Source organism: Prinia subflava, chromosome 34, assembly GCF_021018805.1.
Source record: "Prinia subflava isolate CZ2003 ecotype Zambia chromosome 34, Cam_Psub_1.2, whole genome shotgun sequence".
Taxonomy (NCBI): domain Eukaryota; kingdom Metazoa; phylum Chordata; class Aves; order Passeriformes; family Cisticolidae; genus Prinia; species Prinia subflava.
The window spans coordinates 776,083-792,058 of NC_086280.1; the positions used below are offsets into that span (position 1 = coordinate 776,083).

Sequence of the window (15,976 nt, forward strand, 5' to 3'; positions counted from 1 at the left end):
CCGCCATCGCCGCCGCCCCGGGCCCCCTCAGCGCAGCCTGAGGCGCCGGGAGCCCGCAAGAGACAGCCCTTGGTCATGCATGCATGGAGCCGAAGCCCTCCGGGCCCTGCTGCAGCCCTGGGGCTCGGAGGCGCGGTGCCATCCCGATGGTCACGGTGGCTTTAGAAGGGCTCTGGTGCCATCCTGAGGGTCCCAGTGCCATTCCACGGGCCCTGGTGCCATCCTGAGGGTCCCAGTGCCATTCCATGGGCCCTGGTGTCTGCCCAGGGTCCCAGTGTGCCCCAGCCCAGAGCCTCCTTCCCCACAGGCCATCCCCTGTGGCAGCTGCTCCCCTCCCGGGGCTCCTTTCCAGCATTTCAGCCCTGCTGTCCCAGCCCTGCTCCATCCAGGGCTCCCTCTGAAGGGGCCAGGATCCCTCTTTCTCCCCTCCTCATCCTCCTTTCCCCCAGCAGCAGCTCCCAGGGCTGCGGCGCTGGGATGTGCTGAGCCTGCAGAACATAATTCCAAATGGCAAAGGGAAGACTTTTTATAGCTCGGGATATCCAGCCCCAGTGTGGTGTGTTTAAAAGCAAGAGATCACTGCCGGTCTTCCCATGTGAGACCTGGGACTCCCAGCAAGGGTCTGCAGGGACTCAGGGCCAAAGAAACCTGGACAAGGGGGATGCACAAAGCATTTCCAGCACAGAGGAGCTCCCAGCTAAACACAAATCCCTGCTGGATTCTGCTGCAGCTCCAGGCAGGTGCTGGCAGGAGTTTGTGCAAGGCAGAGGAGCTCAGGGACCCTCTCTCCTGCATGAGCCTCATATCCAAACACTTGGATTCCTGAAGCCCTTGAAGACAAAGAGAACTACAAGTCGTGCCAGCCCTGCAGGAACACGCTGGACTTCCTTTATCCTCCCTCCAAGCTCAATAAAGCTCCTCAGCAGAGGAAGCCGTGCCGGCTCTCCCCACACGACAGTCCTGCTGAATTTAAAGGTCGCAGAGTGCCTGCTGAGAAAACGTGGCTAATAAAAGGCACAGAAACAAGTGCGGTGCCAGCAGATTAAATTCCCCTTGTAAGACACCGAGCAGAGGGTTCAGAGCCCTGGAAAGGTCACTCAGTACGGGGCTCCTTTAAAAACACCCAGGGACAAGATGAGGCTGGGAAAAGCAGCTGGGAAGAGATGAATAAAATCCCACAGCGTGTCCTGGGAAGCCTCAAACATCAGAGGAGGAGAGGCCTGGGGTGTTTGGGGCACAGTGGGGTCCTGGCCCGGCTCCTACAGGCCCAGGTGAGGACTCTGGACCCGGCTCAGTGTTGCAATCCCAACCCACCATTGTCCGACGGCCAAATTTTAATCCTGGAACCGTTGCTGAGACAAAGCAAGTGGGACACTGTGTGACGTTGTGGCTGAACAGGGACCTACGGGGACATTCTTGCTGTTTCTGGGACAGCACAGGAGGGTGCAGAGCCAGGAGGGAACGGGCAGTGCCCTGTTCTGAGCACTCAGCAAGTCCAGCAGGCACCAACCCAGCGACAGCGACGCACTGAAGCCGCAGAACGAGGAGAACATCTCTCTCCTCTCCATGTTTATTGGTATTTTAAAGGTACACTGCTGGTCAGAGACCCTTTGGCTCTGGGACTTGAATGGGGGGAACAGGGAGCCCTGCAGCATTCCAGCCTTCCAGCCCAGACAGGATCAGTGATTGATCCTGACTGGCCTGAGCAAACACCACCAGCTTCAGGGAGCAGAGGGACAGATGAACAAGGGGCAGATTTCAAAGGCTGAGTGGGAGGCCCAAGACCTCTGTCCTGTCCTGGGATGTTGGACATCTCCATGTACCCACTGTGGATCATATGCCTATTCCTGTGCCAGTGGGCAGCTTGTAGCATCCCCACACGAGGGAAAGTGTGAGATCTCCTTCCTCAGCTCCTGGACAGCCCCACATGGAAGCACAGAGCGCTCTAAAGCACAGGCTGAAGCGAGCCAGAGGAAGGCAGAGTGTGTCTGTGGAGCATTTACCTAACAGCAACGTGACTCAGGTGCCTTTGGGGTGACCCACCTGCGGTGCAGGTACAAGGCAGGGCTCACAGCAGCTGCTCACACACACTGGGGGGCAGTTGGTCCCTGCAGTGCCAAGCCCCAGAGGACAAAATGGGACAGAGAGAGAGGTCAGAGGGCACGGAATTAGCACAGGCAAATTGTGACGACAGAGGAGCTCCCCAGGGCTGGGGCCAGATCTGATAGAGCAAAAGCTCTCTATAAACAAGCTCCAGAGTGTCCCTGGGTCAGCAGGAACAGCTGGGGGAAAGCAGCACATGGCCAGGTAGGAAGGAATGCCACTGTCTGTGCTGGTGCTGCTTAGAAAGATCATCAGTGCCCTTGGAAGTCCTGAGAGCTCCACTCACCTGGTGGAGCCTGGCAGGGCACTGTGCCCTCGCCACCAGACAGGGAATGCAAAAGCAGCAGCAGGTTGGGAAGAGCTGGTGTCACCCAGAGCGGGCTCATGGGGCTAAGAGGGAGGACTTGGGACACTGTTTTCCCTCCTGGGCAGTGCCCAGCCCTTATCCACCTGGAAGAATCCTTCCCACAGCTGAATCCACTGTGAGGAAGTGGAAGGAAGAAGATGCTCAGCGCTGCTCAGGGCAGACCTTAGACAGCAGCAGCAATTAAATGAGTCCTTCACAGAGAGAAAGAGGTCAGCAGGTACCTCCTGTGCCAGGCTCAGTGTCCAGGGCAGGGTCAGGGAGCCTCTGCTCTTGCAGCAATGTGCAGAGACTCCCAGGAGACCCGGACTCCTCCCAGGGCTGTGGCAGCAGATCAGGCTGGTGAGGGCAGGAGCTCTCAGCACATCTCAGCAGGGCCTGTGCTCTGCAGGCAGAGCCCCTCACATGTGCTCAGGGTGGTTCTGGAGACACGTGATGAAGTCAGTGACAGGTTTGCCCTCGTAGCAGATCCGATACACGGCGGTGAAGAGGGGGAACCTGTGGGCAGGTAAAGGAGGTCACCACAGATGGCAGAGTGAGAGCACCTGGACTTCTGCCATGGCATGCAGGAGCAGCCAGTGGCACTGTGCCCACGCAGCAGGGCACTCCTGCCCAGCTGGTGTGCCGTGGGCACTGCAGAGACACCAAGGGGGCTTTCCCCTCCTGCTGCTCCTGGAAAGGTCCCAGCCCCACCCCAACGAAGCACAGAGATTGCAGCACTCACTTCTCCACTGCGTTCTTGCTCTTGAGGATTCGATGCAGCTCAGCAGATGTCTGGGGACCCTGCAGCTTCTGCCCATTCAGCATCTCCTTCTCCAGCTGCTCAATGGACTGAAACAAGCCAGCAGTGAGGATCTGGACCTGCAACTCCACTGCTGCACCCTGTTCCTGCCCTGGAGCTGGGCTGCAGCACCAGCCAGGCACAGACAGATCCCACAGCGCTAACTGGGATCACCTCCCTGCCTGCCCACCAGAGAGATGCAGGGATCATGGAATCATGGAATATCCTGGGCTGGGAGGGACCCACAGGGATGATCCAGTCAAACACAGACACCCCAACAATCCCACCCTGTGCCTCAGATGTTGTCCAAACACCCCTTGAGCTCTGGCAGCCATGGGGAGCCTCTGGGTGCAGAACCTTTTCCTGATACCCCACCTAAACCTCCCCTGACACAGTTCCATCCACAAACCCATCAGTGTCAGCCTCTTCCAGCCCTGCTCACCTTCCCAGTCTTGGCAAAAGCCTCGGCGACCTTGCGGTTGCGGCCCCCGTAGCAGGTGGTGATGAGGTCGGCAACGCCGCAGCTCTCCAGGAAGGTGGAGGAGGTGACAGGGCCCTTGCAGAAGAGTTTGGCAAAGCCAATCATCTCCATCAGGCCCAGGCGGATCACGGCAGCCTTCGTGTTGTCCCCGTAGCCCAGCCCATCACAGAAGCCAGCTCCTACAGCCACCACGTTCTGGAAAACAACGGCAACGTGGAGGGATCTCTTCCCAACGGAGCTCAGGGCCTGGCTGCATCCAAGAGCAGCCTGTGTGATCCCAGCCTGTGTGATCCCAGCCTGTGTGATCCCAGCACTGGCTGCTGCCTGCATTCCTGCTGCCCTGAGCTCCCTGCAGAGCCCCAGGCTCTGCTCACCCACCTTGAGAGCCCCACAGATCTCCACCGTGTCAGCCTCCTGCACCACCGACACTCGGAAGTTGGGGGTCTGCATCAGGTCCTTCAGCATCTGCCCGTGCTTCATGTTCTTGCAGCCTGAGGAGACAAAGGGACGAGCAAGAAGATGATGGGGAAGACCCTGAGGTAGATCCATGCTCTCCTGAAGGTCATCCAGTGAGAGAAACCTATTGCCCAACCAAGGGAGATTGCAAAACATTTGCAGGTCCACACAGAATCACGCACGCATTGCCTGACAGATAAGCAGTGTTCAACTTTGGCATTCCCACGAGGCAGGGACACTCCCTGCTGCTGTGTCAAGCGAGACAGAAATGACTTTCTGAGTGCTCAATAGGGTAAAGGCATCTTCAAAGGTTGTTACTTTGGGGCTGGAGCTTTCTGTCCTGCCTGTCCCTGCAGGGTCCTGTGTGCTCGCAGGGGCTGTGGGCTCTGCTCCACCTCCCCAGCCTCCTGCCCAGAGTGTTTGCTGTTGTTTAATAAAACAGACACTTTGAATGCCACAGCTTCTGACCCAGCAAACGGTTCTGTTTGCTTTGGCTCTGTGCACAATCCCCAACAGTGTGGAGGATGTTGAAACAGTCACCACATGAACTTCCAAAGCAGCCCTGGCTGGCAATAACATGAGATCCAGGTGGGCACCGTGTGAAGCCCAAGGAAATCAAGGATGGAACTTATTCCTAAAGGGCCTCCTGGTGCCCACCCCTTTAATTTGTGCCAGGCAGCTGCCTGATGCTGGATCCACGCTGGCAGGAACCTTTAGCTACACAATTCCATTGTTAATGAAGTGATCCCATCACAAACCCTGGGAATGGGCTCCTGTGGAGTCTCCTGTCTTCCCAGGTAAGAGACCCAGTTCACCTGAGGCAGCAGGAGTCTGAGCTGCCCCATATTCCACCCTTTGCCTCTTCCTGCTCCTCACAAATGAAAGCTGCTAATGAGGAGGGGTGTTGGCTCCTTACCGATGGTGGTTTCACAGAACTTCTCTTCTGCCACTTCCTTGGCAATATTGGCCCCCATCAGCACGTTCATTTCTATTCCCAGTTTCTCATGGATGATGTCTGAGATCAGCCTCAGCCCATCTGGTCCTTCATCCACGCCCTGGGAGACAGCCAGGGCCAGAGATCACAGAATCAATCAGACTGGAAAAGACCTCTAAGGACCTTGAGTCCAACCTTTGGCAGAACACCACCAGACCATGGGCACCTGCATCTCCTGGGCAGCTGCCCTGCACCCCAATCCTCCCATTCCCTGCACCCCAGTCCTGCCATTCTCTGCACCCCAATCCTGCCATTCCCTGCACCCCAATCCTGCCGTTCCCTGCACCCCAGTCCTGCCATTCCCTGCACCCCAATCCTCCCATTCCCTGCACCCCAATCCTGCCGTTCCCTGCACCCCAATCCTGCCATTCCCTGCACCCCAGTCCTGCCGTTCCCTGCACCCCAGTCCTGCCGTTCCCTGCACCCCAATCCTGCCATTCCCTGCACCCCAGTCCTGCCATTCCCTGCACCCCAATCCTGCCGTTCCCTGCACCCCAATCCTGCCGTTCCCTGCACCCCAATCCTGCCGTTCCCTGCACCCCAGTGCTGCCGTTCCCTGCACCCAAATCCTGCCATTCCCTGCACCCCAGTCCTGCCGTTCCCTGTGCTGCAGTGCTCCAGCTGCTCCTGATGTGTCGAGCTGTGCCCTGCTGGTCTCAGCACCTGAGATCCCCCATGTGCCCTCACCGTTCCCTGCTCCCCACAAAGATTCCACCCCCACTTCCCTTCTTTTCCCTGTTGCCCATTTCTGTTCCAAATCCCCCGGATTCCCCTGGCAGTCACTCCAAGCCAGGCTGCTCCCAGCTCCCCTGCCTTGGCACCCTGGCGAGTGCTGCTCCTGTCTCACCTTGATGAGTGACATCCCCACGGCGTCTTTCTTCACGTGGCCCTGGAGCTGGTCACACACTTTGCCAATGAACTGGTGGGGCACCACGAACAGGAGCACATCAGCCCCTGCACAGGCTCTGAGCAGGTCTGGCTCTGCCACCTGAATAAAGCACGACTGTCATTAGGGAGGAAGGGAAGGAAGGGCCCAAAGTCAGCACGCCGAGCTCCCTGCCAGAGCAGAGTGGGATGATGCCAGCTCAGAGGCAGCCACATGGCCTCCAGCCCAGCCTGTGGGATGCCAGAGCAGGGGCAAAGGTGGGCAGTGAGAGCAGCCAGGGCTGCAGCTCACCCAAGCACAGATGAAGGTCAGCGGGAGGGGTTAACTGAGCCCCGGGGCATCCCCTGCCTTCACACCCCGGAGTTCCAGCAGCCCCCAGAGCCCGGCCGCCAGCTCTGCCCCTCGGAGAGCCTGCTGCCAGCCCACACTCACCACGTTGGGGGGCAGCTTGTGCCCCGGCAGGTATTTGACGTTCTCGTGCTCCGTGTTGATGATGTCCGTGAGGCGCCGGCCGCCCACCTCCTCCTCCAGCACCCACATGTTCACCCGGCTCTCGAAGCCGCCCAGCCGAGCCGCGTTGCTGCCGACGATCTTGGCGATGGCCGAGCCCCTGCGAGGGCAGAGGGAGGCCGTGGCTGTGGGCACGGGGGAGCCCGGGGTGCCACAGGTCACGCTGTGACCTGCAGGGATGGGGATGGCTGGCACCGGCTACCGGGGGGGACAGGGGGGGACAGGGAGCGCGCTGTGCTCGCCCAGGGGACGCGGTGCTCACCAGTTGCCAGAGCCCACGATGCAAACCTTCTTGCCACCCATGGTGCCGGGAGCGGGGCGCTGCGGGCTTGGAACCCGTCCCTGCTCTATTTCAAGGCTGCCCGGAGCAGGGGCGGCCCCGGCCCGCCCCCGGCCCCGCCTCGCCCGGGGGCACCGCGGGCACCGGGCACCCGCTGCCGGCACTGCCGGGGGTCGGTGCGCGGCAGGTGCCAAGCGCTGCCCTGGAGCGGCTCCCATCCCGCAGAACCGGGAGCCACAGAGCCACAGAATCGTGGAATATCCTGAGCTGGACGGGACCCACAGGGATTAGCGAGACTCCAACAATCCCACCCTGTGCCTGACAGCGTTGTGCAAACAGCCCTTGAGCTGTGGCAGGGTCAGGGTTGTGACCATTCCCTGGTCAGTGCCTGAGCACCCTCGGGGGGAAAATCCCATTTTCCTGATATCCATCCCACCCTGCCACAGCTCCAGCCGTTCCCCCGGGTCCTGTCACTGCCCCAGAGAGCAGAGATCAGAGCTGCCCCTCTGCTGCCCCTCGGGAGGAACCTGCAGACCTGTGACTCGTGACTGCTGAGCCTTTCTGCATTAAGAGCATTTCCTCTTCACCCTTTTGCTAAAAAGTGCCATTTTCCCCCCACGAAGGAGCAGGAACCGCCTGGTGCAGCCCCAGGACTCAGCTCCTGCTCCCACCACAGCCCGAGGCAGCAGCACTTTCCTCTTCACCCAGAGGATCCTTCCCTTGCCCCAGGGGCTCCCAGCTCTATAAACAAGCAGAGTGTAGATAATAAATCCCTTTTTGCATAATTTTAAACCTTTGCATGTAAACTGTACTACAGTTCCCTTCAAATTCTGCCCGATGCCCCTGAGATGTCCTGAGGCTGCCACAATCCACCTAAGTGGACACAGTTCAGGATTTATTAGCACTGGCCACTGGATTTCCAGTTTTGCTCGAGTTACTTTGTTTACCACAAAAGCACCTCTGCAAAGGCTTAGCAGAGTCTGCAAGCTGGGAGATCCCTCCAAGAAGGGCTCGCTATAAATGGCCAAAATATGAAGAACATTTTCTCTCCAGTCACTTAACCCTGCTGGCTTTGAAGAGAAGAAAGCAGAGATAATCCTGTCCCTTGCCTGGGAGTCACCAGGCTCGTCCCCCATGGCAGCTGGGAGAGTGAGAGCTGTCAGCATGGAAGGAGGAGGACAGCTTCCTTCTCAGGAGTCTTTTATTAAAACTGGGTGACGTCTACAAGGATACAGTACAAAAAAAAAAGAAAAAGAAAAAAATTTGGTCCATGGAAAAAAACCGTAATATTAAGAAAAGCAGTTACTCTGCAACAGCTACGTTTGCCTAGGTAGGACTCAGCATCCCTCCTGTGGGAGTACCCTGAGGAGTCAGGGGCTGCTTCTCCAGCACCAAGACCTTCACCCCAGTACCACAGAGGAGCGTTTCAGGAGGGCAGGAGAGAGGGGAAGTCGAGTCTATTACTCACAGACATGTAGGAACACAGACACAAGGAGTAGTAGGGCCACCCAGGTGCTCCAAGTCACGGCAGCCTCCCCAGCCACACGGAACCGGGCGAGGGCTCATCAGTAACATGATCCTGCAGCTATTCCAACTTTTGAGTCCATTTGCATCACAGTCCCGAGCAGAAACACCGGGATCGAGGTGAAGAGGAGCCATTTCCTTCTCCTCAGCCTGACCACCTCGTCCCAGGAGGAGGCATCAGGGCTGCTACTCCTCACAGTGGAGAAAATCTATTTGTACATTCCTGAACCATGCTGGGCCCTATGGCAGCCCCACAGCCTAAAACTTGACTACAAACCACAGGAGCTCCAGCACGGAAACACCTGCTGGCTCACATATGCTGGAAAAATGTCCATTTCCAAGGGGCTGTCCTGTTCCACCCTTGGATCCACACGAAGGAGCCTCTGGTCCCCCCAGCGAGTGACGCAGGACAACTGTCCCCAAGGAATGAGCCTGCAGCACTGTCCCTGCAGAATTCCAGGCAGCTGCTGCATCCCTTCTCCTGGCTCCAGGGAGAACAAGCAGCCACGTGGTTTGCTGGGAGCCACTTGCAGGTGTTGGGAGTGCAGAGCGCTGCATCGCTGCAAGGCTTCCACACCCCTGCAGGAAGGGAGCTTTGTCTCCCTGTGAGCCCAGCCTGGGACAGTCCATCAGGGAACACGCAGGGAACGGGGCAGGGGAGAAGGGAGAAGGGAAGAAGCAAATCTCTACACAGTTCAGTGACTTCCTCGAGGAGGAGAGTGACCTATGAGGCAGCCCAGTGCAGCAGCACCCTCCGAGGAGGGGGTGAGGGCAGGGAGGTATGTGAGCTCACGGCATCCTGCCCACAACAGCGCCTGGCACGGGCTGTAAAACGTGGCAGGGGAGAGCCCAGCCACACCTTAAAGCAGAGCCAGGCTTCAGAGCCAGCTCTGAGTGCCCAGCCAGATGCTGGCTGGGGAGGAATGGGCTGAAAGAAGACTCTGAGTCACTCTGGCTACCGGGGACACTACGGGCAGTGCGGGGATGCTCGTGGAAGCCTTGGGAATGACAAGGCAACAGTCAGGAGGAAAACCAGGTAGAAATGTGTGCTCATTGGAGCCTGTCTGCTTGCCCCAAGTGTCCTGGACTTGCCCCAGCAGGGACAATGCCAGGATGAGTAACGTGGGCCTTGCTGCCGGAGTGGGATTCGGTGAGCTGGAACAGTGAGCTCTGCAGCTCTGTCTCCACAAACAGCTGTGATGCTTCTGCCTGGGGAGGAGCAGAGCAGCCTATGTGTTCCGGATCCCCAGGGCCTGCTCCAGCTCCTGCCGTCTCTGCTGCACCTGCAAGAGGAGCAGAGATGCAGCGTTAACACCCTCGGGTGGTGCAGCACCAGAGCAGACAATCAACACAGGAGCCAGCTGGGAAAGGGCGAGCTCAAACTGGGACCAAGGTTTCCCCCACCTTCCCCCAGCGCTGTGTGCCCCAGGGAGAGGCACGGGGAGGGAGCCCTGCTCGGGGACGCTACCTTGGAGTAGAAGTATCGGCACACGGCTTCCTGCGCCCACGGCTGGAAGTAGAACTCGGCCCTGCGCTCCTCCTCGGGATTCCCGACCACGTCAGTCATTGTCTGGGGAGCACAAAGCACAGCAGCTCAGCCAGTGCAAGAGCTGAGGCTGTGCTGAGCAAACCCAGCCCTTCCCTTCCCTCACAGACGTCTCAGTGAGCTCAGGTCAGCTTCTGATGCTTGACTCAAACCCCAGCCTCGCTGTCTGAGGAGGAAATTGCCTCCTTCTCTCTGCGGGAGCTCCTTCTAATGAGGGAAGAGTGTGAGCTGGACCACCTTCCACACAAGACGAAGCTTTTACCTTCAGATCCCGGCACTGGGACTGGAGCCAGTCGTTGATGAAGCCCTGAGGATCTCGGGCAAAGCTCAGCATGAACTCGCGCTGCGTCTTCAGCTGGTTGATGGTCTCAATAGTTTCATGGATCTGAAGGAGACAAACACAGAATGGAACTGCTGAAAAGGAGAGAAGTCAGGAACATCAAGAGAACCAAAACATGAAAGCAAATTCTCACACTCTCTGGTTGACTTACACTTAGCAGGATTTTCAGCTCCCAGTTTCCTGCACTAAATATTACAAATTTTTCTATAGACCATTTGCTTTAAAAATTACATTTACACGTACAGCCACGTATCTGTAAACACTGCTCATCCCACTGCAGCTTCACAACAGAGCACTCCTGTCCTGTCCAGAGACACATCCCTGCCCAGCAACAAGGACAGCAAACCTCAAGAAGTTTTTCCTACCTTGTTATCCAGAGCAGCAATTTCCTGTTGACTGGCTGTGGAGAGCAGAAAGGAATTCATCTGAGTTTTCAGGGTATCGTCCACCTCCACGTCAATGTCGTAACAGGCTGTTTTCTTCTGGTCATTTGGGTCAACACTGGGAATATCCACAAGAAGCCAAAATCAGGGAGTAGCTCCAGAAAGAAGGCAAAATCTGGGACCAGTTCAAGGAAGCAGCAAATGCAGCTCCTCTGGGATGCTGCAGCAGAAATGACTGCAGGGAGGGACAGGGACAAGCCATGCCACTGTCAGCCTCAGCCCCAAAAGCAGCAAAAGCCACACTGATGGCTCTACAGCAGAAGAAATGAGTGATTGCTCCAAGAAAGCTTCTTGACAGCAAAGGACAGCAGGGATGTGGGAGTGCCTTTGGAAGGGGATGTGGTAATGAGAGGGGCGGCTGTTCTTGTACAAAGGAACAGTGACAGCAACACGGGAACTGCTGCTGAAAATCAGGACACATCACACTGTCCTCCTGTGCCAGCCTCATCCCGCCCTCCCACTCCCTCCTGGGAGCAGGAACTCAGGTGGAGCAGCCTCACCTGATGACGTGGTTGATGATGATGGGCTCGGGGGGCATCAGCAAGGCGTGCAGCCTCTGTGGGATCTCCGAGAACTTCATCCGCTGCGACTCGAAGATCTGCGACAGAGACAGGGCTGAGGGGGAGCAGGGGCTGGCTGCAGCCCCCCCTGGCTGCCCACACGGGGGAACTGCCCCAGGTGCTGCTGCTGCAGCCCTGCTGTCCCTCACCTGCTGCAGGTACTTGTCACAGATGACGAACTCCCGCTCGTGGGGGTCCTGCAGCTTGTGGGTCTTGATGTACTGCCACAGGGCCTGGATGATCACGGGCCGGGTCTGCGTGTGGATGCCCAGCAGGCGAGCCAGGCGTGGGTCCAGTTTGAACTGGGGAGGCTGAAAAGGAGCACAGAGAGGTGAGGCAGCCCCACACACAGGTAATGGCACATGGCCAGCACTGCTGCTCCCAGCGTGGAATGGTTTGGGCTGGGAAGGACCTTAAAGAAATCTCATTCTGCCATGAGATTTCCTTCCATTATCCCAGGTACCTTCCACTATCCCGGGTTGTTCCAAGCCCTCTCCCGGGTTGTTCCAAGCCCTCTCCCGGGTTGTTCCAAGCCCTCTCCAGCCTGGCCTTGGGCACTCCCAGGAATGGGAACTGTGCCAAGGCCACCCCTGCAGGGAGGAATTTTCCCCTGCTGTGCTACCTGGTAATCCAGCATCAGCAGGACAGTGCAGCGCACGTTCACATCCCCCGGTCTCTTCACCTGGAAGCCGTCTGTCTCCTGAGTTGTAGCAGTCCTGTGCCACTGGAACGTGAGAGGGAATTTAGACACCCCCCTCCCACTTGATTCCCCCTGCTCTTGCTGCTGGGCACCCAAAAGCTTTGCCAGTAAATCCCACCCAACTAGAGAAAGCTCCAATTCTTCCTACTTAAGAGTTTGAAACGAGTCAGTACATTTATTCTGACCTTCAGCAAGTGAGAGGAAAAGCCAAAGTGAGAATCCAAGAGCTCCTGGCTGCCAGGAGCCTCAGGGATTCTCACCTCCCAAGTTATAAACGACACACAAACCCCACCTGCTGAAACACCAACCCACTTTTAGAGGAAACACAGCAAAAAGCAGCTCACCTCTACTAGGTGATTGTCAGGGCCATACAGGTCTTTATCAAGTTCAATGACCAGAGATTTAAAGAAGGACGAAAATTTCCTTTTCTGCTTGGTGGCATCATATTTGGACAGAGCAGACTGCAAGCAACACAGGGAGGAAGAGGGTTAGGGCAGCAAGTCTCAGCACTCAAGCACAGCCACCGTGCATGACAGCTCCTGTAAGTTCTGAACACCTGAATTCACCAACGTGTGCTCAAAAATCAAAGTTTCCAAGTGAGAAAGGGAAAGACTGGAGTTAGAGACGAGCTCGCAGGAGTTAAACCCCTCAGCAGTTACGTACAATGCCAGTGCCCTGGTTCTCAGAGCTGGGGACACAAGTGCCACTGAGCTGCTCTCACCAGTGATTCTCACAACTCTGAGAACTTTTGGACAACTCGTGTCCTGCCATGGGGACACCCATCGCTCTCCAAGCTGGGCTCTCGGTCTCGTCACCATCAGACTCCTTGGGAAACAGAGATGAAGGAGGATATCAAGCCCCAGCTGTGCTCTGAGCCACGAGGAAACTGGTTTCATTGCCAATTGCACATCCACGGCCTCCTCTGAGGCTGGGTATCTCCCACTTACATCCTCCAGCAGCCGCCCCTCCACCCGCAGCTCCCAGGAGGCGACGGTTCCCTCGCCGTCCTCCGCATCAGACTTGGCGGGGTTGAAGGTGTTGGAGATGAAAATCCGCAGCTTTCGCTTTTGCTAGGAGGAAAAAAAGATCAGCTGGGTGTTAATTCTGCTCTACAGGGCTGTGGAGGCACGGCTGGAAAAGCAGGGACATGTGCACAGTCCTGCTCTTAGCTTAAGGGATGAGCAGAAGATAAAACGTCCTTGAACCATTCCTTAGATGGGATAAGGAGGAAGTAAAGCTTGGAACAGTAGCTGGAACAGGATGCACTGACCATAATTTGGGGAAGATTTGCAGCATTTAGCCTCGTGGACAGAGCTTCTGAACCAATTATGAATACTGCAAGGACGTGTGAACACTGTGGTTTAACCAATGATGTTCAGAGTTAGGTGCATGATATGCTTAGCACAGTATAAATGTATGTCAAATAACTGAATAAACGATTTTTAACTCATCTTGGGTGCTGTCTTGACTCTGGCTGATTCCCCGGCCACCACAGGGCCAGCTGTCCTGCACAGGCTTTGCTAAGGCTGAGCTCAGTGATTCCAGCTGCCTCACTGGAGCAGACAGGGAGGACAGGGGCGTTGCTGGGACCCCTGACACGCCACACTCACAGGACACGAGCCTGCAGTGCCCTCCTGCTGCCTGAACTCAGGGAGTTTGGAGGAACTCCTGGAATTCAGGAGCCTCCAAACCCTGGACACAACCATGGGCCTCAATCCCTCCAGCCTCACTCAGCTTTGGATTGGCTTTTCCAGGAGCAGAGTTTTGAATCCAGGATGAATTCTCATTCTCTCTAGGGCATCCCATCGGGGTGCAGGCACGTGACATCAACCCAGAGCTCCCCTCACCTTGATGGGGCGTTTCAGAGCCTCCTGGATGTCCAAACGCTTCCTCATGATGGTCTGGTCCAGCTTCCTCTCGAAGGCCAGCAGGTCCATGTAGGCCTGGGACTCGGGCACGAGCTCGCGGATCTGCGGGGATGGAAACGCCCGTGAGCTCCTCAGAGAGCCCCAGGCTGCCTCTGCTCCCCCCTGAGCCCCTGCCCGTGTGCACTCACCCGCTGAGGGAGGATTTTATCTGCCATCTTCTTCTTCTTGGCGCTGGCAGGGGCAAGAGGAGAAGCAGGAGTGAAATGGGAATGGTTGTGGGCACAGGAACTCACACACCTGCATGGCCAGTGCCTGCCCAGTTACCTGGGCCCTGCTCCAGTGTGGCTAACTGGTTATCTCAGTGTTCCCACCCCTCTGAGCACTTGGAAAGGGAATTACACCTATTGGAAAGGGCATTAATTGGAATTCCAATTAATTGGCTGCATTGATTGGAAAGGGGGATCATCCCTTGGGCAGGTGCAGCTGACACGCTGCACACACCAAGGGAGCCTCCAGCCTCGCTCAGCTTTGGATTGGCTGTTCCAGGAGTGTTTTAAATCCAGGATGAATTTCATTCCCACCAGGGCACCGTGACATAAACTCAGCCCTGCCCTGCCCAGTGCTGTCCTCCAAAGCACAAAGACCCCGTGGGCTCTTTCAGCCCCCTGAGCGCTGCGGGATGGCCAAGAACTGCAGAATCCTGGAGGCTGCAAAGATCTTCCAGACCCTGAACTCCAACCTGTGCCCGATCCCCACCCTGTCACCTGCCCAGAGCCCGGAGTGCCACCCACTCCTTGGAAACCTCCAAGGACGGGAACTGCACCACCTCTCCTGGGCAGCCCCTTGCACTGCCCAACAATTCCCGTGAACAAATCCCTCCTGAGCCCCACGGGATCTCCCCTCAGCTCGATCCCGTGAACAAATCCCTCCTGAGCCCCACGGGATCTCCCCTCAGCTCGATCCCGTGAACAAATCCCTCCTGAACCCCACGGGATCTCCCCTCAGCTCGATCCCGTGAACAAATCCCTCCTGAACCCCACGGGATCTCCCCTCAGCTCCAGGATGCTGCTGCTGCTGCCCCGAGCTGCTCCCGTTGTCTGGGGATGCCCCGGGATGTCCCCATTAGCCCCGGGATGTCCCGATTAGCCCCGGGATGTCCCTGTTAGCCCGGGAATGAGCCCTCCCCCGTGCCTTACTTGTGGTTGCGGTTGGGCACCGCCTGCGGCTGCACCTGCTGGAGCTGCTGCGGCGCCGGCCGCTTGCGAGCCTGGTCCAGCCCGGCCTGCGCCAGCGCGGGCCGCACCGCGGGGCTCCCGCCGTAGCCGGGAGGACCCATGGCCGGGCCCTGCGGCGCCATCCGGCCGCCCGGCAGCATCCCGGGGCGCTGCGGAGAGAAGAGACCCGGTCAGCGCCCGCCGCGCCCGGCCCCGCGCCCCGCCCCGCGCCGCCCCGCCTCACCGGGTAGGCGGCTCCGGGCATCGGAGAGCGGTACAGGCCCTGCCCCGGCGCCGGGCCCATGCGCACCGCCCCGCCCGGCGCTCCCGGGCCCAGCGCGGCCCCGGGCGCGGCCCCGGCGCCGCCGCCGCTCGCAGGCCCCGACTGGAACCCGGCCCGCGCCGCCATCTTGTCTCGCACAAAGGGAACGGAACCGGAAACGGCCCCGCAGGCGCGCGGAGCGTGGGGGAGGTGCCGCCCGCGCCCGCCGCCCGCAGCGCCCCCTGGCGGAGCGGAGGAACGGGCGGGAGGAGCGGGCGGGGATCGGGGGATTCGGGGTCGTGAGGGGGCGCGGGAAAGGGAGCAGGGGTGGGAACGGGGACCCTGAGGGGTGCGAAAAGGGGTGCAGGGTCCTGGGGTATCAGGAATGACAACGGGGACCCTGAGGGATGGGAAATGGGGTGCAGGGTCCTGGGGGATCAGGGGTGAGAACGGGGACTGGGGGTGCAGGGTCCTGGGGGATCAGGGGTGGGAATGGAGACCTTGAGGGTTCGGGACAGGGAGTGCAGAAAAGCAAATCCGAGAATGGGGACGGTGAGGGGTGGGATTGGGGCTGTGGGATGGTCCCAGACACTGGGAAGGGTTGGGGGGTCTCAGCCCCCGCTCCTGGGCTGTGATTACAGTGACACCTCTCACCAGAGCTGCC

General features: G+C 58.2%; 2 protein-coding genes across 2 annotated transcripts; both read right to left on the minus strand.

Moving 5' to 3' along the window:
- Nucleotides 1–76: 76 nt before the first annotated feature.
- Nucleotides 77–7,900, minus strand: GPD1 (glycerol-3-phosphate dehydrogenase 1). Its single transcript, XM_063421026.1, has 8 exons — nucleotides 6,838–7,900; nucleotides 6,498–6,675; nucleotides 6,027–6,167; nucleotides 5,102–5,240; nucleotides 4,108–4,220; nucleotides 3,691–3,924; nucleotides 3,192–3,298; nucleotides 77–2,965 (listed from the first exon to the last, which is right to left on the minus strand). Exons 1-8 carry the CDS (start codon nucleotides 7,071–7,073, stop codon nucleotides 2,869–2,871), a joined length of 1,245 nt encoding a protein of 414 aa, XP_063277096.1. The 5' UTR covers nucleotides 7,074–7,900; the 3' UTR covers nucleotides 77–2,868.
- Nucleotides 7,901–8,101: 201 nt separating this feature from the next.
- SMARCD1 (SWI/SNF related, matrix associated, actin dependent regulator of chromatin, subfamily d, member 1) lies at nucleotides 8,102–15,480 on the minus strand. Its single transcript, XM_063421025.1, has 13 exons — nucleotides 15,295–15,480; nucleotides 15,033–15,220; nucleotides 14,025–14,067; nucleotides 13,816–13,938; nucleotides 12,916–13,038; nucleotides 12,313–12,429; nucleotides 11,891–11,992; nucleotides 11,418–11,579; nucleotides 11,209–11,306; nucleotides 10,631–10,766; nucleotides 10,188–10,310; nucleotides 9,848–9,949; nucleotides 8,102–9,662 (listed from the first exon to the last, which is right to left on the minus strand). Exons 1-13 carry the CDS (start codon nucleotides 15,457–15,459, stop codon nucleotides 9,609–9,611), a joined length of 1,536 nt encoding a protein of 511 aa, XP_063277095.1. The 5' UTR covers nucleotides 15,460–15,480; the 3' UTR covers nucleotides 8,102–9,608.
- Nucleotides 15,481–15,976: the final 496 nt, after the last annotated feature.

What these genes read in the sequence shown, in the direction of transcription:
- SMARCD1 (XM_063421025.1), bottom strand. Translation starts at nt 15,459, where the DNA reads ATGGCGGCGCGGGCCGGGTTCCAGTCGGGGCCTGCGAGCGGCGGCGGC. An exon ending in ATAAAATCCTCCCTCAGCGG is followed by an intron (nt 13,939 to 14,024) that starts GTGAGTGCACAC and finishes CCATCCCCGCAG; the next exon opens with ATCCGCGAGCTCGTGCCCGA. An exon ending in TTGCTGCTCTGGATAACAAG is followed by an intron (nt 10,311 to 10,630) that starts GTAGGAAAAACT and finishes TGTCTCCTTCAG; the next exon opens with ATCCATGAAACTATTGAGAC.
- GPD1 (XM_063421026.1), bottom strand. Translation starts at nt 7,073, where the DNA reads ATGGGAGCCGCTCCAGGGCAGCGCTTGGCACCTGCCGCGCACCGACCC. An exon ending in TGGGGATGTCACTCATCAAG is followed by an intron (nt 5,241 to 6,026) that starts GTGAGACAGGAG and finishes GCTGTCTCCCAG; the next exon opens with GGCGTGGATGAAGGACCAGA. An exon ending in GTTCTGTGAAACCACCATCG is followed by an intron (nt 4,221 to 5,101) that starts GTAAGGAGCCAA and finishes TTGTCTCCTCAG; the next exon opens with GCTGCAAGAACATGAAGCAC.